The 22583-nt window shown below is 35.7% G+C and overlaps 1 protein-coding gene across 8 annotated transcripts in view; it reads right to left on the reverse strand.

The window, feature by feature from the left end:
• Window positions 1-22583, reverse strand: part of KLHL13 (kelch like family member 13) — a 193526-nt gene that overhangs the window by 37915 nt on the left and 133028 nt on the right. The window contains exon 1 of one of the 8 annotated variants that reach the window (XM_043458168.1): window positions 19810-20861. The exons of 6 other annotated variants lie outside the window; for them this stretch is intronic. In XM_043458168.1, the coding sequence (XP_043314103.1) occupies window positions 19810-19907 (98 nt within the window). In that variant the 5' untranslated portion in view covers window positions 19908-20861. Of the gene's footprint in view, window positions 1-19809; window positions 20862-22583 lie in introns of those variants that run through there. One more of the 8 variants, XM_043458170.1, reaches the window with a different exon arrangement.

The raw sequence follows: 22583 nt of genomic DNA on the forward strand, positions 1-22583 counted from the left end.
ACCAACCAAATGGCTTTAAATCCTGCAATAATTAGCAAAAATCCTGGCCTTCAGGGTGAGGTCATTTCTTCTTAACTATATTAGAGCCATAGTATAACCAAAAAATGAATTAATAACATATAACCATGTTTTATTCAACTCTCATGGATATTTAATAAAGAAGAGGAAAATCTGAACAATATTTTAATAAGCATAAAAAATGAATATAGCTTTCCACTAGTTTCGGAAATAGCTTTTTAAAAGAATTAAATTATATACATGATATATAGCCTACACATACTCACAGATACTTTTAACCAGTTTTTGCAGACAGACATTTATAATTACAGAATCAAATGGAAAAGTGGCAAATAGATTGATGGTAACCAATATCCCTAACCAGAAAAAATCCATTCATCCAGGATTATTTTAATGGGATATTCAAGCAGAATGTTTCATTAGTTTCTGTATTCTCGACACAGAACCTGGCACATGAGAGGTTTAATATATCATCATTTCTGTGGGTCAGTCCAGAGACACTTATTTATCATGCAATGCTTTAAAGGACCATCAATTATCATTTTATAGAACCACAGATATAAACAGGACAGTAGTAAAGCTGAAACCACATTGCCCCTATGACATATCCTGGAAATTGCTTTTTTTGAATAAACTGCAGACAACCACTTGCTTCACGTCAGTGGTCTCTTGCTCCTAAAATTGAAAGGCAGAATATGAAAATACAGCCCTTTCTTGGCAAGATAATTTGTCTGGCTTTCTAACTAATTACTTCAAAAGCTAAAGAAGGCTTTACTAAAATCATCTTCTTCACGACTTTTTATCAACATCTTTTGACTTTTTAACATTCACAACACTCCCTATTATTTCTGCATCAGTAACACCACATGTCATGTCAACCTCAGCAGATTCAATTCTTCTATCTCCTTTTCATTAAGTTTATTGACTGGATGTGAAGCGCATTGTTCTTCAACATTGCAAGGAGGTGAAACCTCTGCAAACCCCAAGCCACAATTACATCAAACTATCCTTAAAGGAATGATTATCTGAGTAATTCCAAGGACAAATAACATTTTTTAATCTTATTTTTTTTCAAGTTATATTGGTTAGAAGCAAAACAAGGACTAGTGGCCCTCAGTGGAGGGAGGGGAATCAAGGGGATTTTTGCCTCCCACCACCCCACGCCCATGCTTGGCCGTGTCTGGGCACATTTTACATGGTCGCTAGGTGGAGGCGGGGGTTGCTCCTCTCATCTAGTGGGACACATGAAACATCCTACATCACACAAGAAAGGTCTCCACATCAAAGTTGTACTCAGGCAAAAATTTCAAGAATGCCAAGGTTGAGAAACCCTGATAGAGAGACATAACCTCCTCAGGACAATTTTTCTAAAGAAATTTCATGTTCTAAATAACTTCTCAGTCTGAGAGTTAACTCCATGAGGTAATGCTAGCAGTCAGAAACACAGTAGAATTATTAATTACCACTATCTCTTCTAAGACTACCTCATAACAGAATATCTCTGCTCTCCTCCAGTCTATCAATCTGAAAAATCAACTGTTTATGGGAGATAAGTAGATAACAGTTTTAAAGTTAATAAGACAATTATGCTTCCTAGGTGGCACTAGTGGTAAAGAACCTTCCTGCCAATGCAGGAGACATAAGAGACATAAGGAGACATAAGAGACGCTGGCTTGATCCCTGGGTCCAGAAGATCCCCTGGAGGACGGTGTAGCAACCCATCCTGTATTCTTGCCTCTTCCCATGGATAGAGGAGCCTAGAGGGCTATAGTCCATAGGGTCACAAAGAGTCGGACACAACTGGAGCGACTTAGCATGCACACAGGATTTTGTTCTTTGCAAACTCATATAAGAATCATTCCTAATTCTGCTTAAAACAAATGTTATTTGGGGGAGAAAGAAAACAATTGGTATTTGGATTCACTTTTACATGCCAATTTAGAATTAAGCTAACTCAGTCCAAATAGTCCCATTTCATCAAAATTGTTCAATTATTCATGGGTAAGATTGTGTTCATCAATTTTCTTTTGAAAAGTTCAATCTTTTTCTTATAACATCTATACATTACTACCACACCTTTCCCATCCACCCCACCACCACTGGACACATCTTATTTCCTAAACAATGACCAACCACAGAGCACAAAAGCAATCTTCCACAAAGTGTGCTTAAATCAGTCAACTGTACTTGCTCAAAGGGAACAATTACTTTTTTGAAGAGCTTTAGGTAGAGAAAGAAGCACTGTTTGATCATCTTATTAAAAGTATTACAAAGGTGGTCAAACCAAACATACACAGACTATGGCACTTTTTATACTGCTTTTTTGAAGACAAAGGAAATAGACAATCTAAGCAATTGTCACACGTTGGCAGGGTGACACTAACATTGCAATGCTGTCTCAAAGCCGTCCATATTTTAAAAAATGACCCCAAGGGAAACAGGTGTAAATGATATAAGGACACAATTCATAAATATATAAGTACAAATAATTAACAGATAGAAAATGCTCAACTCCAACCTCATTAGTATTCCAGAATATGCAAATTAAAGCAAACCTCTACACTTAAAGAGTAGAGAAGATATATTCTCAAAACTGCTAGTGCAAACATGTATTAAGCCCTTGCCATCTGCGTGGCACTATTTATTCAATGGATTTTTTAATGAAAATTTAAAAATCATCAAATGTACAAATTCTTTTTCTTTTTACACTGAACACCATGTCAGTGAAGGACTGTGTATTACTAGTAGGTGGGCTAGAGAAAGAGTGGTCTGTCAATCTGGTTCAAATATGTTTCAACAATGAATAGCTCTGTAGAGCTAATAGTCTGGTAGATGTTCTGTGAAGAACCGTGTACTTAGAATTCTAAGCAGTCAGGTTTGTTGGTATGCCATATGGGGATGGGAAGAGTATCTCATAATTGCATCATTTGACTCCAAAGCCTCAAATAGTCTTAGAACACTCATCAATTTCAATAAAACATGCTGATAGGATATATGTAAGACCATCAGAACAGGTGTCAAGTTGTTCCTTTACTTGTTTTTATTTCTGAGGGAAAAAAATACCTGAACCAGAAAAAAAACTAGAAAAGTAGAAGCATATCAGTGCTTTTCTCTCTTTAGTTCCCAATCAGTTTAAAAAATAAGTGAATCAGAAAAAAAACTAGAAAAGTAGAAGTATATCAATGCTTTTCTCTCTTTAGTTCCCAATCGGTTTCACAGCACTTCTTATTGCTTGTGACTATTACATTACAAAGCGATTAAGCCTAACAATGTATGTAATTCTAATAATGTAATAGCACTATAACAAAAGAACAGGGGTTTCTGAGTTGGTGTCAAAAGTATTATTCAAATACTGGAATTTCCCAGAGTAATAATATCATTATAATTGAAAGTCAGTGCCATTGGGTTGGTGTGCAAGTCCAGCAACAATAACAAAACAAAAATAAAAGTCATGAATGGTATAACAACACAACAAGTCAGGTTGGTTAGTCAAGGCACTGACTCATGCTTTCCACCACCCGTCCCCCAGAAAAATAAAATACATATTTCTCACACTCACAATTTAAAAAGAAAATCAAGAAAAAGGCTTTCTTCAAAGAAGAACTCCCCCGCCATTTGTTTTTCTGCTCTGAAACAGAGAAGTGTCTGCTAGCAGCAGCATTTGCTAAATGAAACATTTCTTGTGATAAAGTTGCATTGGCAGGTGGGGGAAAAATTCAGCCACCTGTTCTCACACTCATTTGAATTTGAGTGCTAAATCCGTCAAGGTATTTCCTTCCCCCATGAGAAATAAATTAAAAACTTAAGATGGTATTAGTCATTTCCCATTGATTTTTCTATATATTCAAAATATGCATTCTGCATTGAATTCTAAAGATATTAATAAGCTTCCTACCTCAAAAATTTAGAACTCTCCTTCACCACCCCATCAAAACCTGAATCATATGCATGCACACACACACACGCACTCAACTTAATGACATTAAGAAAAAAAAGTACTTTTAAAAATCAGAAAGAAATTTTCCAATTCATGAAGTAAGTTAATATATATATAATAAACCTGGTATTTTCTCTAAAAGAAAAATCCTTTAAAACCTAAAATATTTAAATATATGTCCCAACTAAAATGATCATTTACGGTTCCACTGCACAAGGAAGTTATAAACATCATAGCAATTCCTCTCAAGAAAGTGTAAATTACTCACTATTTCAGAAACTATGGAGAATGTATCTTCTTAAGAAGGTGCCTGCCTCAAAGAAGCCAAGAAAGATGAAGCTTTTGTTATTTGTATCTTTTAATGACATAAGTACATTATTGTCAGATTGCAATAAATCTGCTAACGGAAATCCTTAGCATAGATGATATAAAATAGCTGCTAAACTTTCCAAGGCTTTCTTTTCTGCTGTAGCAATACCAGAGCCCACAAAAGAAGAGAAAAAGTTCAAGTTGATAGTGTCAGACTCTAAAGTGATTTTCCAAAGTAAAGAAGCTTCTTTATATGCAAATGTATGTCACATTTAAAATAAAATCACATTAATAAATAACTGATGTCAGTTTTAACATAGGAATAAGATCATCTACTCAGCACCTGCTGTGTACTAGGCAGAGTGCCAGACATGTTCTCTGTGCTGCTTAATCCTCGTAACAATCCCATTTTAAAGACAGGAAACTGAAGCTCAGTGAGTTTAAGGCCTCATGATGAATCTGGTAACTATGATTTGAACTTGAATCTGATTCCACAGCCCACATTGTTCCCACCACACCAAGCCTAAAAAACAAAGAGCAGAGAGTATAGGCCATGAAGCCTCAAGATGGACATTCCAATGTTTAATTTATAGACATGAGGATCGTTCTGTTACAGGGAACCAATTTGTTGGCTGAATTAGTTCAGGCTAAAATTACCCACTTTTACCACTACTTCCATAACAACCATACCAATGTTAAAAACCTCTCCATGCCATTCTCCCAACACATCTGGGGTTGGGAGGGAGCATATCCTAGGATATAACTCAGATCAAATTTAGGGAGAACTCGACATTACTGATACAAACATCTAAAAGAACAGATTCTGAATTCCAAAGCCATCCAATAGCCATCACAGAAATAGCACTATGACACAGATGAGGGAATTGCGCTAAACACATGGGATGACAAATGATATTCCACTCTAACTGGATGAAAGTTAATTATCCAAACCATAAAGCATTTGCATTGAATATCTCAATCCTGTCCTTGAAACACTTTCAATTTAATGTTTGCTCCCTCTATCTATATTTCAAAACTTTAGTCTTCCTTCATCTTTTAAAATCCATATATTAATTAAACTACATCAAGTCTTGTGCACCTAGGCTAGAAAATTCTACTGTTTGGAAGCTTGGTTTATATAAATTTCTCATCATATTTGGATGAAAGATATAGATAGAAAGTGAAAGTCGCTAAGTCGTGTCCGACTCTTTGCAACCCCATGGACTATACAATCCATGGAACTCTCCAGGCCAGAATACTGGAGTGGGTAGCCGTTCCCTCCTCCAGGGGATCTTCCCAACCCAGGGATCGAACCCAGGTCTCCCACATTGCAGGCAGATTCTTTACCAGTTGAGCCATCAGGGAAGCCCCAATGGGTAGTTAAATAGATAGATAGTAGATAGATGGATAGATAGACAGATACCTGAAGTAGAAACAAAAAGAATAAGCAAAAGAATGAGTTCTACTTGAAACTAATATAACATTGTAAATCAACCACACTACTTTTTAATAAATGAATTCTAAATGCTGATTCTGTATTTACTACCTAAAAAAGTTAAGTCTCAGTCAAAACTCCCTTGCCTTAAGAAGCCCTATAAGGTGAGAGAGTACACAAGTGGTGCTGGTGGGAGGCAGACAGCAACATGGGCAGACAGTTTGGGTGAAGAGCACAGACTCCCATCACAGTCAATAGTTTCCTTCCCAGCACCCAGAAGAAAGAGTTATAACCCTCTGAAAGGATGCTCCCTACCCCACTACAGCCAGCACCAGCCCAGCTATGAAGAAAAGTTGAGCTATACCTGAGGCCAGGAGCATGCCTTCTCCTTCTTCAATCCCCAAGTGAAGAAACTGGAATGGGAACTCTGACATCCCGGCTACCTCTCTATAAAGGAGCTTTTTGCTCCCAGAGGATTTATTAACCAAGGTGTCATTTTACTCCTATTATCTGTAGCTCACTAACATTGAACTTTGACGATGGTGCTATGGTGCGTTTCAAGGGAAAACCGTATTATTAAAGACTTATGCTTTCACCTGCCTAAATTTTCAGTTTATGAAATATTCAAACATCCAAGTTATCCAATTTTAGAGTTTATTATAAAGGCAGATTCCACAAGCTCAAAACCAATTAGAAATCACTGAGACAAATCTCTCTGGGATCAGGAGGAATCATTAATCAAGTGGTAAAAATCCAATCCGTTTCTGTCTTTTCTGAATTTCCTAGTTATATTCAACTTTGTGAAGTCAATAATTCATGACCATGTCTTAAGGGAATGTTTATTTCTCTTTTAAAAGGAAACATGATAATAAAAACAAGGAGTAAGACTTTCCAACTTAAAAGTAATAGCCAATTGCACTTCATGTTTTAAGAATTACAATTGGCAGCTCTATGAGTCCCACTGATTCTATCTTCATAGACTATAATAAACGTAACAAATCTTATTCTTGATTTTGCAGTGACCTAGAGGCATCCCTAATTATTTCAATGAATATATCAATCATTTAAATATGTTTAATATGATTTCATCAAATCGATGTTTTATTATGACAGCCAATGTTTTTAAGAGAAAAGAAGGTAATACAACAAGAGAAATCAGAAGATAAAGTCATAACCCCAAGAGTCTGGGGATCACACTAAGGATAGTTCTCCCAAGCCTGTCTCAGATATGAAGCTTGGAGAAGCAGAGTCTAATTTTAGTACAATTTTTCATATTGGAATTATTTTCCATTTTGTACATATTTGCCTCACCATTAAAGTTTTTCTTTTGTTTTGTTCTTGTTTCTTTTTATGATATTTATTTATTTGGCTGCCCCAGGTCTTAGTTGTGGCATGTGGGAGGGATCTAGTTCTCTGACCAGGCATCAGACCCGGGTCCTCTGCATTGGGAGTGCAGTCCTAGCCACTGGACACCAGGGGAGTCCCCTGTTTTGTTTGTTTTTTGGTCGAGCCCTGAAGCATGTGGGAATCATATTTCCTCAAACAGGGATGGAATCCATCCCCTTTGTATTGGAAGCAAAATCTTAACTACTGGACTACCAGGGAAGTCTCATCATTAAGGCTTTTTAAATGAAACTTTGCTATAAGACTTTGTTATCCATCTTGTACAATGCTTACCATAAAGAAACACAACTGATTACTCGACCTTAAGTTCTTAGGTTGTTAGAAGATGAAAAAAACCTTGACTGTCACAGTCCACTCACCTATCTATACATTCAAGTGTATTCTAAGAGGAGAAATGCAGAAATGGCTTCTGATTTTTCTCCTGAAATGCCATCCAGAACCTCCACTTGACTACAGTCCTAGAAAACTATTTTAACTAAGATCACTGTATTGGTCAGTTGCATTTAACATCACAATACAATTTCATGATCCAGCTACAGATAGCTCTATTATTGTTAGTAACAAAAATTGCTCTATAAAAATACTTTCATAAGATTTTGTCCACTGTGCAGGAAGGAGTCTTTTGAATAAAGTATTTAAGTACCATGACTATATTTGTTTACCCCAAATATTAAGTATTCTTGATAAAACTGGTAATGACTTCCTGGAAAGCAGACTGGTTATTTTAAGAGAGTAGATGCAAATTATAATTCATTGAGGAGTTTGCCACTTTGGGGGTAAGGTGCTTCTTTTTAGGAACATAATGGTCTCTGGCTTAAAAAGTTTGTATTCTTGGGTAGAACTCAAAAAGGGTCAAAGCAGACCATATCATTTAAACAGAATGACCATAGGCATCCAATACTCACATTTCCCAGTCAACTAAGTGGGAATTCTGAATAGAAGCTAACTGGAGCATTTTCAGACTGTGTGTGCATGTGTCTTGCTGAAGCAATCTATGAATTGTGAAGCTGTAATGAAGTACTGCCTCAAACTGTTTGTGACATATATAACTGAAGGATATTAAGCAAGAGAGAAGCATTCCCTTCCTTTCCTTCCTTCCATACTGTCCTTTAAACTAGCGTTTCATACCCCAATTTATAATTTCTGACTCTCAAATTGCAGGTGAGAAGGAGGCAAAAAAGCGTCACCAAGTAGATGAGGAGAACAGGGTCAAGGTGTCAAGTTTGCTCAGTTAGTTGGAAAATGCTAGCCTAAATGCTATTTCCCCTCAAATCACCCCATCTATAACAAGCTATTTCTTGAAGCAATAAGTCATTTTTAAATGTCCAAAATCCAATAATTTTATAGATCATGCTTTAAGGAGAAAATTGGCTTATTTAAAGATACTCTCAATGGAAAAATCTGACTACATAGTTCTTAATGATCATTCCTGGAAGCTTAGTCAGTCAGAAGAAAGTTTAGGAATCTCAAATGTATCTAGATGTCATGCATTCAAGAGAGACATAGATAGGATATTCTGGATTCTAAAAGAAAAGTGTTATCATCAAAATATTTCAGTCATCTTTGACTCCTGGTTCTCTCCCATCTCTGATGTCCAGGCAACTGACAAAGTACTACTAAGTGTCTCTCTAGTACGCATCTATCTTTCACCACCTCTCCACCCTCACTGTCCCTGTCACACTTTGGGTATCTATTACTTCTTCCTTGGATTTGGTTATTAACATAAATCACATATTTGTTACAGTACAGCTTCTTCACATACTGCGGCTGTATTTATAGCTCTGAAAGTCACTTCCTTGCTCAAAAGTATTCAGTGACTCCTCTCTGCTTGCTGAACAAAAGTCAAATCTTACACTCTGGGATTCCAGGCTTTTTAGACTAGCCCTCTTTAACTAGTTGTACATTCTGGCAAATAATTCAAAGCAAAAATATATTTAATGATTGAGAATAAAAATCTAAATTTATTCACAAACTATCAGTTGTTTTGCTTAGAATATGTTGTTTTCACATGTTAGTAACTGCTATGCTTTTTTTTCTACTGTTAACCAAGAAATGTATAAAAGCATTTATTTAAAATATTTCTGATAAAAATAAAATAAAATAAAATATTTCTGATAGAAGGGAAAGCTAGTTAATTTAAATTTAATATCTGCTGGGAGTTCCCAGATTGCCCAGTGGTTAGGACTCAGTGCCATGGCCCCGGGTTGAATCTCCAGCAGAGGAACTAAGACCCTGCAAGCCGAGGAACACAGCCAAAAAAAAAAAAAAAAAATTTATCATCTGTTAAACCTTTGCATTTGGTCTAGCCTCTTTAAGTATAAAACAATTCAGAACATAAGTAAATGTGCATGAATTTTTGAGTATTGATCTTAAATTTACTTCTCCTAAAACCTAGTCAGATTTCTTTTTATCTTAGTCAGCCCTTTCTGTTTTCAAACTATACACAGAAAACACATTATCATTTAGGTGCAACCATACTAGTTTTAAAACATAAATTTGTCTAAAATACTTTTCCCCATCATGGTAACGGACATGTGAAAATAAGCCAAATAACTCTTAACTTTAAGAGTAGTTGCTGCCTTGGAAGAGATTATAATCTTACTTTCTTTATCAGATTACAATTTGATGAACCATGACTAAAATATTCTGGTCACTGGTAAATTGCTTCTGCTAAAATTACTTTCAGTCTGAGCCAGCATCATGGTATTTATCAGTAAGCAAGGAACAGAATCAGGATTTTGGATTAGCTCTTTTCATAGGAAAGATAGCTGTAACTTACTCTCTAATAAGACTGTAATATATTAGATTCCTCTATATATGAAATGAAGATATGCAACACACTTTTAAGTGAAATAATTTGCACAAGGCTACAGATCTAAAAATTACTCTCTCTGAATTCGTTGACCAACTCAACATTTGAACACCTGCTATGTGCCAGGCCCTGCACTAGGAGATAGGTATACAACAGCAGGTGAGATACTTGCTTGCAAAGAGATTACAGTAAAAGAGATAATCACTTTGCAAAGGACTAAATTTTTTTTTTAGGACTAAATGTTATAAAAATAATAATAAATTATCAACATTATCTACTAACAAATTCCACATTTCATAATTTATATAAGCTACAGTAACAAAACTAATTACATAGTTGTTCCCTGGTACAGAAGCGTATCAGTTCATATTTAGCATATAAGTGCCAAATTAAAAAAAAGTAAAGAACATTGAATTTCCTTACTGTTATTTAATTTGAAAGGATTATCCATCCCAGATCAGGCTGTCTGCAAGGCTAGATCAGCAATCAAATAATATCCACTATGCAAAAATATAATCTGTAATTATAATTACAGGAAAGAAAGCCAAACGTATGATGATTGATGGTACATCACATCATTTGAAATAAAGTCTCTAATTGTATCTATATACTTCAGCAATATGCCTATGAAAGATATGCTAATGAGCCAGGTCACTGGTCTACTTAAGATGAAAATTTTGGTTCCAGTTCCATGAACCTTTGTTTAGCTGGGAATCATTCAGAAATGATCACACATGCACATCCTTTGAGGGAAAAATAATGAATAAAATGACTTCAATTTGGTGATGCTAAGGAATTGTCTATTGGATAATCTATTTACAACCCAGAATATCCATATACTTTTCAAAACTGTATTTCAAATTTTTTAAAGAATGTTATTATTTTTTTAAATATTTATTTACATGCCTGTGTGAGGACTTAGTTGCAGCATTCAGGATCTTTGATCTTCGTTGGGATCTCTAATCTTTGTTGCAGCACGCGGGATCTTTAATTGCAGCATGTGGGATCTAGTTCCCTGAACAGGGATCAAACCTGCTCCCCTGCATTGGGAGCATCGAGTTTTAGCCACTGGACCACCAGGGGAGTCCCTCAAATATTCTGTAGGTCCACCCAAACTAAAGCTAGGTCAAACTGAGTTAAGCAGGAAAATGGTTCAATGCAATACAAGAGAAAAATCTCTAGTATAATTACACCTATAAAGAGAAATCTAGTTGAGGTTTTTGTAGTAAACTGCTTTTTAACATTAATTTGTAATACAATTGATGAAACAGGATGAAATAATAAAAAGGAAATATAAACTAAGACTGGGTTAAATCATCAAATACAAATGTATACAAATGGCAGAAAACTGACCAGACTTAAATATCACATCCTCTTTCTAGGTACAATGGTATGACAAAGAATGATTTCTAAGGTTCCTCCCAGCTCTTGGATTCAAAGAATCCTGAATAAGATACTTAGGCTCTTTCTAAGATGCCATGTTCTGATCTCACGGATCAGTGACAAGCACTATATTTTTAAAACCAAACAAACAAAAAAAAACCCAAAGAGTGAAAATAGATGTTACAGGGCAAGTTGTAAATGAACAAAGGTAATTTAGAATTTGTAGAAATATCCTCAGTGAGAGACTTTCAAGTGGGGAAGAAGGAGGGGGAGGGAGAAAGGAAGGACAGAGTGATGGCCAAGGCAGTAGTTTAGCCCAGTCGCCACCAACAGATGAGCTCGCCACTTTTAATACATCATTCGTGTAATGTTTCATTTTCAAAATTTTATTGTTCTAAAATACCATATTCATGGGACTTGGTAGTCTGGTGGTTAAGACTCCATTCTTCTAGGGCAGGGGGCATGGGTTTGATTCCCTGGTTGGGGAACTAAGAGCTCACCTGCCGAGCTAGCTGCCTGGTCAAAACAAACAAAAAAATCCCCTGCAGTATTTAAAGTTTTTAAATAAAAATCTCAATCAAGTCCCTGCATCTTCCAATCTAATCACACGTGCCCTTAAAAGTGGAAGAGGAAAAAAAAAAAAAAAGAGAAAAAAAAAAAAGTGGAAGAGAAAGGCAGAGGAGGAGGGGTCAGAGAGAGAGAGATGTGAAAAAGATTCTTGCCATTGCTGGCAGTGAAGACGGAGGAAGGGAGCCAGAAGCCAAGGAATGCTGGCGGCCCCTAGAAGCTGAGATCAACTATTGGATTACAGCCAGCAAGAAGATGGGGACCTTGGTGGTCCTACAGCTGCAAAGAACTGAATTCTGTCGGTGATCCAAATGAGCAGGAAATGCGTGCTCCCCTAGAGCCTCAGAAGCAAACACAGGGCTGCCATCACCTTGATTTTAGCCCAGTGTGCAATAGCTACAGCGCTGTCAATGGCAGCTAATTACCAGGGGGAAAAAGGTGCGTGGCCAATGAAAGTAGAATAATACTTCAAAAGAAATAGGAAATAGAGGTTAATCCCGGTATCATATCAGTTAAGTAAAAATTATTGCCCCAGTATTTTCCTGTAATTTCACCCCTTGACTGTACCACAAAGGAGAGCTATCTTGTTCCTATACCACCATCCAATTCAAAAAAGTCTATCTCATCTGTCATACCTCTTTGTTCTTCGAATCATAGTGAGATATTTCTTAATTAGGAGGTGGCATGAAAGTAGCAAAACTCTACGAAAACAAAAAGGCATTAGAGAAGCCAAGATCATTGAAATCAAGACCTGTATTTGAATTCTCACTTCACCTCTTACTTGAAGTGTGACATTGAGCAAGTTAATTAACTTCTTGGAACCACCGTGCCGGTAGTGTAAAACAGGGAGAAGCCTTACCTTTCTGGAGTGTTTGGGAGGCAGCTGACAAAGTGCTTGGCTTTTTTTTTTGTTGTTGTTGTTTTCTGGAAAAGGAAGGACTTACTACTTGCAACAAGTAAGGAGAACACCTGGAACCTTGCCCAAAGGAGTGTCTTCCCGGACAGCAAACTTCGGGAAGTTTTAACAAAATGCTTGTACTCTAATATTAGAACTCAATAAACTGTATTACATTTATCTATGCTAAACCAGCACATTTTAAAAATTGGAAATAAATACATTTCGTATGAACTTTATAACATCTGTTATAGAGGTAGATCAAGAGTTCTGAAAGTTGTTTTTATTTACACTGTTCTCATGGAAAGATATTTCATTTCTCCACTGAACCATATAAAAAGTATTGTACAACAAGTTGGCCATGCTCCTGTCTTACCATACCATAAATGTGATGAAATTGGGTAAAAACAACACATACCCTAAGCATAGTAAGTCATGCCAGTGAAAATATTTTACTATAGTAGGAAACATAATATAATTTTATGTTTCACTAAGATTATATCACATAGTCTGGGATCAAATTGCTGATGCTTTGTAAGGTAAAGATAGATACACTTGTGTGCACCTAAGCCCTGTCCAACTTAAAGGATGGTACTTCGTTCTTGTTTAAAAAGGTGACTCTCAAGTTTAAACATAAATTACATCATTTTCCACCTTATGGAATATGCACTTCCTTTTTTGTTTAAAAACTGGGGTATATGGGAATTCCCTGGTGGTGCAGTGGCTAAGACTCTGCGCTCCTGATACAGGGGGGCTGGGTTCAATCCATGGTCAGGGAACTAGATCCCACATGCCACAACTAAGACTCTATGCAGCCAAATAAATAAAAAAATAAATGTTTAAAAAATAAAAATAAAAAAAAATAAAAACTGGGGTATAACTGACATACATTATATTAGTTCCAGGTATACTACATAATGATTCAATACTTGTATATATTGTGAAATGATCACAATAGGAATATGCACTTTAAAATCTGTTATCTATATCCAATTCATATCTTCTCTGTTAGCCCAGACACATTTCTCCTCTGTAGTATTTTTACCGTCATTAAATTATTATCATTACTGAAAGTATAGTAAACAAAAATGTTATTTAAACTTGTTTTGGTTTAGAATTTTCACAGCAGTAAAATAAACTAAGCAATTTAACTGTTTATAAATATAGGATGGAAGATAAAGAACAGTCATTTTGAATAACTGCAAGGACTATATCCATAATATCCAGCAGAGTTATGCCTGACACATACCAGGCAGTGAATAATTTCTGAATATCATAAACTCAATATACAGGTGATTGAAAAAGAACTGAGCTCTTTCAAAAGTAGATTGCTCAGTAACTTCTTTATGTAGTTATGCCCAAGAATCTCACATTTATACCACCTCATTCTCAGCCTTGAGGAAATAAAAGCAATACACTGTGGTTGCTTTTTCAATTTAAAATATCAGCATGTACAGTGCTTGTAATTCTTGACTTTTCACCAGAAGTAATAAAGCCATTAATACAAATAAAATACTTGCCTATCAGTTCTTTTTTTTTCCTTCCCCCTAACTTGGCCCTATTTAGGTCTCATCTAAATATTCTAAATTTCAAGCAGAATGTCTAGAATTCTTAGTAACTTCAGACTTCCCATGATTATAAAAGATCTGCATTTCCACCTCTCTTCCCTCTGGGGAAATGTTTTGAGCAGTACTTGGAGGTAACGCTCATTTATTTAGACATAAAATACAAGGAATCTAGATAAATTATTGACAAGTAAAATTCTTGGAAATTTCTGAAAGCATCAGAAATACTAGCTTTCTGTCTTGCAAGTTTCTTGTGTCTAATAGTCTTCAGTTACATTAAATAACTTTTAAGAGATCCTTTTAAAGACACATACATGCTCAGCACTCAGTCATGTCAGACTCTTTAGGACCCCATGGAGTGTAGCCCACTAGGCTCTTCTGTCCATGGGAGTTTTCAGGCAAGATTACTGGAATGGGCTGCCATTCCCTCCTCCATGGGATCTTCCTGACCCAGGGATCAAACCTGAGTCTCTCACAGCTCCTGCATTTGAGGCAGATTTTTTACCAATGAGCAACAGGGGAAGCCCCCAAAAGACACATACAATGGGCTTAAAAACAAAATTAAAAAAAATTTTTTAAAGATACAAACAGTGGGCTTTAGAACTAAATTTTAATTTCATTTGCGCATGCCAGACTTTCTCGAAGTAGCCAAGAGAATAATTGCTGACCCATTGTAAACTCTGAAAAGAAGTTTGCAAACTCTGATTAATAACTATGGTTCAGGGTGAATGCTATGATTAAAAAATAATATAATCCCAGGCTCTTTAAGATAAGCATCAAGCCAGTATGAAAGGCGACAGGTGTCTTCCTTTAGTCAGACCACACGGGGAGCATCTCATTCGGATGGAGTAATCAATATCTTGTATAAAGACTAACATAAAAAAACTATTGGGTGAGGGACAACCAGCAGAGCGAAGAGTCTGGAAAACCTGTCACATGAGTAATGGTTAAAGAAAGAACATTTCCAGGCTTATATGTTATGGAAAAAATAATATTTTTCTCCATAGCTCTAAAAGGCCACACTAGGAAGAGGAGATAAAAGAGGAGGAATTGATTTTGCTCAATGCAAGGAAGAGCTGTTCACGAATGAAAGGTGCTACCTGGATGAGGTAGTGGGCTCTCTGTCACTGACAGCGATCAAGGAGAATGTGTATCAGCATCTCTCAGAGGTGTCACAGGAAGGATTCTTGCTTTAAAGGGGGTTTAGATTCTCTAAATGACACCTGAGGTCACTTTTATCTCAATGATTTGCCATTGGCAAGTGTTAAGCTACCCCTTCTGCTAGCTCAGACAATGGAAATTCTCAAGAAACATGCTACTAATACAAAAGTTACACATGAGCATTACATTGCTCTGAGGTGTTGTTTGTTATTTCTCCACATAATTTTATTAGATGGAGCATATGCAGTAAAAAACAAACTAAGCAGACACAAACAAAAGTTTATGTATATGGTAATTGTGAAAATACTTATTTTCTTTTCTAATTTGAGAATAGCAATTTGGGAAGTATGTGGCTAGATAAAAAAGATTTCTATGGTTTGTTTTATTTTATTTTTGAGGTTGTATTTTATTCACTAGAATGAAAAAAAGAGACAATCTTAGGGGATAAAAAACATGTCAAATTTAGAAAATGCATATTTTAATTTTCCCTGTCCTGTGAGTCATCCACAAACAAAGAATATTCATATAGTATGAAAGAATCTAGACAAATTATTGTCAAGTAAAGTACCATCTTTTCTAGGGAAATCTGGATACTGAATTTTAAAGATAAAATGATAGAAAATGATTGCTATGAAAGTCAGTGTTACTGATATTTTACTCTAAAATATATTTTATATAGTAAACAAAATAATCGTAAACAGAACACTAACTGAATACAAGTGCATTGGCTAAGAGAGGAAAAGTCTCATTCACTAACACTCATTCTACACCCATTGTTTGGCTTGCTAGGATTCACTGTTACATTGTGCTGGTTAATTCTTACCCATTGTCTTCCTCCTTACTGCCACACCATTATTAGCAAGACTTAGTGCTGCTAAAGAAAAGATAAAAAGATAGCTAATGCTAATTTTGTTCTATTTCTGTGTGTCCTTGGAATCTAATAATACATTAACCCTATAACATCAGCCTGAAGGAACCATTTGCTATTTGAAAACAGTGAATACCAAATACCAGAAAACCACTTAGAACTGACTGCCCTTTCAGCTTTATTAATTTAGGCAAAATGACAGGTTAATTTATATGGTTCACACCTGTCAGGAGCAGAGTCTTTACTAATTCAGTTTACACTGACCAGGAGATCCTCCTTCAGGCTAAGGTTGAACTTCAACCTTCTGTTAAACAGAGTGGAACACAAACACATCACTCAGATTTCGAGCAAGACAGTCCCTTCAGAATTCCACCTGGATAGCACACCGCCCTTGCAAGTGTTCAAAACGGAAGCTGAAAGAAGACTATCTATCCAATAAAGACTAAGTAAAATCAAGCTATCTGGAGGCCAAAGGATTATTTTCCGGATAATTTCCCCAAATCTTTCATCTTTAAGGTACTCCACTTTACCGGAGTCATATTGTAACACAATTTGAAAAGCACTTTGTACTATATAAAAAACTATTTCCTTCATATTATCATAAACATTGTCTTTATCGTCAATAAGTCTTGAAAATATGGAAAGGTTTTAATTCTCATTCAGGTTCTAAACAAGCAGCAAGCAAGCCAACTTGGACTTTAAATCCACAAGGGGAAGAAGGGAGCTTTTCTATTCAACGTTTGCAGTAAGTAAAACATTCTCTATTGTAGCTTTTACTAGTGGCTAACAGCATTGGCCTATCAATAACACCAATGCAAGAGTTCAAGTCAGCAGCACCTACGCTGAGTTGAGAAAGAGACCATGAGGAGTCTTTATATTTTCTCCATATTTGCTCCATTACTACAACACACTTTTACTACAAGCAAAAATATTTTATATTGAAATTTCAGTCTTTGAAAAAGTACCCAAGTCATCAATGAAAATCATGTAATATGTATTTGACAAATCACAGTAAATAATGATAAAGGTTTAAAAACCAATACTGATGCTACACAAGCAAATACACCAAAAGATGCTTATACTAACTGTGAAGAATTCTATATTCAAGATAGTAGTTTTAATGTTTATACATAATTTTACAGGTAAATTCTGAACATCACTGTCTATTAAAGAGTCAGAATTTAGCTACTTCAAATCAATGCAAAGACTTTAGACCTAAAAGACACAACTAACCATCTAATCTATAATCTGTGTTTGCCAGCCCAACCAATTCTGGAAGCAAGCACAATGTTACTTGACCTAGTATTCTAAATTAGTCTTTATAATTTCTGAGTGAAAACTATGCTCAATTTAAATATCATTTATGTGTAGAAGTGTTATGGAATATAAGGAAACCCCGATGAGAACAACATGTTAAACATGGTATCTTTATTTCTGATCCAACAAGGAAATGAACAATTTATTTAAAACACTGATTTAAACTCCCCAAGCTAGTCTTCTTTTCCTATATTTAACATATTTTCTCTGTATATTTATATAATATTGTAACCTATTAATTTATTTATAAAAATAAGTTAAGGCCAATTTAATAATACAGACTGTCACAATACCAAAACAGTCCAGGCTAGCACTAGCTCCTCAAATACCCTTTTCCATTCTACATATGTATACTACCAACAATCAGAGCCAACATGCAAGATCTATATTTTCTGGCTTCTATCATCTAAATCAACTCACTCATATCATCAGGTCAAAGAGGTGAGGACTTAAAAGGAAGAAAGTGATTCATTAAAGATGCTGTATTAAGCTGTATCTGAGCTTGTGGCTAGTATGGATTGATAAAATATAAGTATATTTTAACCATCTCTAAAAACTCACAATTCAGCTGCAATAGGGGCTGCATATTGGATCTTTTGGACAGTAAAATGCAGTAAGAATACTTAGAATCATTAGTGACCATTATTAATTATAACCTACTGACTTTACTTTCCTTGGGTGTGTATGTTTTGTTGTGTTTTATTTTGATGATAAAGTTGCTTTTGGTAAATCTTTGGTCATTTCTCACCAGCTAAGATACATAAAGTCAATAGGCACATCTCATTTTCTCAAATTATTTGAAGGAGCACCATTAACCTGTCACCTCCATTAATTTGCACTTTTAACAAATACAGCTTTTGAGAGACAAATAGAGCTGATTTTTTCCTTTTTTCTTTTAGAAACATAATTTAAAATTTTAACTTTATAGGAAACAGAATTTAACACCCAGATAGAATAACCTGAAGCATCTCTAAGAAGGAATATACAAAATAATCTGAAAAATGAGAACAGGATTTAACTGAAATGTCATTTTCCCTCACGTTCCTGGGAATTGCTTCTTTCGGACTGAGAGCACAAGCACACCTCTTCAGCAGTTGCAAGCCTTTCAAAGAACCAGACAGATACCCCTGTGCATCCGCTCCTCATATAAAGCAAAAACTAAGTAGTAAAATGGCAACTCACCAGATTTCTAACACACAATAAACGTCAAAGTGGGAGGAATTTTCCACATCTGTCCTACTGAAAAATATTTTAAAGGGAACACTTACAGTTACAACAGGCTTTCATTCAAAAGCTTTTCTCATACAATTAATTTTTTTTTAAAAAGTCCAGCTTTCCCTCACTCCTTCTCCATAAAAAAAAGACCACAGGCAATATTCTAATTTACTATATCTCCTAGAATTTGTTTTTAAAGCAACCCTGTGCGAGTTTAAAAAGATTTTCAAAAATTCTAGAAAGATTTCCCCCAAATATTTCAGTGTATATTTACTTAAATTTCTAAAATAGACATTTGTATAATATAATTTTCAACTCCATGTATATAAATAGCTACTCACAGAACTATAATTTTGCACAAATTCAAAACTTACACTTCAGAACTCAAATTATAAAACTGAAGAAGACAAAATATCAAACTTGTTAATATTCATACACAACTCAAGTATAAAAGTCCTGATTAAAAGTCTCATTTTTCTGATCAATGTGTTAATTCTGAAAGTTACCAATTCATCAAAAAATTATAGAAAGCATTTCCATATTTAATAAACACAATCAATCATCAGTAGTTTTTGTGCCATTACAAAAAAGAAGTCATCTTGAGTATGACAGATAAACCAAAATTCAAAAAATCCAACCAATGCAAAAGTTTATCCTTATGCATTTTCTTAGCTATACCTTTAGACTCTCATCTTAGTAATTACATTACCATGAAGCACTTTAAATGAAAATAAACATAAACTCCCAGAAAAACAAAACAATGGTAAAATGTGGACATGCCAATATAGTTAAATGTCAGCAAGGTCGAGACTTCTCATCTTGTGGGGTTTTGGATGTTGCTGTTTGGGATGTTTACCCCCTTTTGCCACAAGGCTGATTCATGAATGAAATCCCACTTTAATATCCTATTTTCTCTCACTTACATGTATGCTGGAGAAAGTGGAGTTGACCTGGATGTTTTAAGCACAGGAACTGGGAATTTCCAGATAGCAGGAGAGCTCGTTTTCCATTTCAATGGCATGTTGTCACCACGGTACTACAATAACAGTAAACAGCGTTTCCATAACAGACTACCAACTAGGACTTCCATTCCACACTGTACTGACACAGCAGTGGCTGCCTCGGAGAACAAGCCAACGATCCTGCCAGTGCCCTGAAACCGATGCTTCCAATCTGTAAAATAGGGCTGCAAGGCACCTCCTTTAAATCCTCCTGTCCCCTAAAGCCATATGATGATTCTACCGTTCAAACTCCACAATAGTGCCACCTCGTTAGGAAAGCGTTGACTGCAGTATATATATATATATTTTTTTTGTGAAAAGACTGCACTGTGCATACCACACAATGCAGCTTTATTTAATAAAAGCGGCTAGGGTTTGGCTTTTTTCTTTTTTTGGTTTTATTTTCAGCTTGCATGACCATTGTTCCACCTTAACAGGGATACTGCAGCACGGCACTATATTCTGCACCTATTAACCTAATTTCTGACCAATAGTAGCAGGAAAAAGAAAATAGACGGGTTTCATACGAAAATGAAACAACATACCTACTCAGAATACACTTGTCATCCTCTGAACATTCTTCTTTTGAGCTGCAACAATACAAATGGGATATAAACCTCAGCATAGCCTTAGGCCACAGCTAACAGAGATCAGTGACTAAATTCGGCAGCCTGCTTTCCTCCTCTGCAAGCTCTAGCCACACAATACAAGAATGCCATTATGGGAAGAGCCCGTTTAAAAAATGCCAGTCTCTCAGTTTTCCAGTTAGAAGAAGGAAAAAATGTAAGAACAAATATCAACTGCTGCAAAACTCTGCACGCTCTTCCAGTAGCTTCTCATGCAAGTTGCTCTCTTTTCCCTATTCTGAATTCCACGCCGGGATGAGCAAAAATCTCATACATTTACAACATGCTGTGTGCTAACACGAATACCACTCTGTCTTCTGCAGCAGAGAAGTACAGAATAGCGTGCTCTTAATAGCAGTCCTCTGGAGGGACGCTATCAACAATCTAATTCAGTGCTGCCCTCCCCTTCTTCTCTCCCCCTTTCCCTCCCCTTCACCCCCCTTCACGACTCCCCCGCCCCCAAACAGCTCACAAATTGCCTAGAGGAGAGACACCAAGCAGGTGTCCAGCAGGGACTATTCCAAAGCTCAGCGGCGGGGTCCGGTAACCTCGAGGGGTTAGTGATTGACAAGGAGGTTAAAAAATTAAAGCTGCTGTCAAAGGCAGCTTGACGTATTTCACGAAAGTAACAGCAGAGGCTTCATCTATATTGTTTTAAAATACTGCCAGAAAATAGCATTGTAAATGCCCAGAGAGCGACTGGGTGTTTCAAGTTTCTGTTTAAAGCACCAAACTCACACATTCTCTACAGAGTTCAAAGAAGTGAAAATAGGATAAAGAGGTATTATGCCGAACTCTTTATTTTCAGGATGAAGATTTTTACTTCTGATGTAGGCAAGTCGCCATCACTAAATATCTAACCTCAGAGCACCCTCCCATTTCTACCTAAAAACCAAATTATCCATCTTCATCAATGCAACCTTAATAAAGGCAGACTGCCATTGACATGAAAGCCATTACCTTTTTAAAAAACTCACTGCAGTGACAAAAAGCTCACATCTACTTTCAAGTTAACATTCAAACAATAAGCTTGTACTTCCAATTTAAGTAGCTGGCTTTTATACGGTCTTTCCAAATTATTCCTAGTTTTGGAAAGATTGAGATTCAGTCCCCTAAGAATCTTTCTCATTTGTATTCAAAAAGCACAGATTTATACAAGAAAGACACTACTTTCAAGAATTTCAAAATATGTAATTTAATATACCAGAAATAGAGCATGAAATCACCTAAGGTAATCACAAGTACCTTTAAGATACACATTAATATTCAAAAGTGTATTTTCTGATGAAATCCAACATATATGTATATGCAGTATATACATTCACAGATATACAGCTTTGGAGAGGAAGCTTATTTTGAAACATTGACCAGTATTGCATACACTTTATTAAATACTAAATAGGTCTCAGCTATCACTAGCTCACAAATAATTTTTATTCAATCTACCAAACACAAACATTGAGCAAAAACTCAGTCAAGCAACTTAAAGGGTTAAATGATATTTCCAGTTCTTTAGTACCCCCACACAAAACTGTCTCACAGAAATCTTCAAAAAAAATCAGAGAAAGGAGTATTTATCAATATCTTAGTGACCAAAATATATTTTAAAAGTTTTCAAAAAGTGCCACTACTACTAAAAACTATAGTCAATATATTAGGATTTGTGTAATAATTCTTAACAGTTAAGAAGCAAAAAGGTTCCAGGTACAACTGGCAGTGGTAATTTGTTGGAAACACCAAGAAGAAAATCACACAACACATGTGCACGCGTGCACGCACACACACACACACACGTACTCATCAAGCAAGTTTGGAATGTCTCATTCCAAAATCCTGGAGCATTTTCAAACATTAAAAAATATAAAACATAAAACAATTACAAATTAGCTGTATGGAGACGATTTAGATTTTAGAGAGGAAATGCAATCACTTTCCAGCTTATTAAAATATTACAAAGTTGTAATTGCAAATGTAACTTCTCCTTCTGAGAACAAAGACCCCCAAATGTCTGTAAAACCAGGATAGGTTTTGAGTCTTTATCTGTAAAGACTACTTAAATATTTATAAGGG

Source organism: Cervus canadensis, chromosome X, assembly GCF_019320065.1.
Source record: "Cervus canadensis isolate Bull #8, Minnesota chromosome X, ASM1932006v1, whole genome shotgun sequence".
In the NCBI taxonomy this organism is placed as follows: domain Eukaryota; kingdom Metazoa; phylum Chordata; class Mammalia; order Artiodactyla; family Cervidae; genus Cervus; species Cervus canadensis.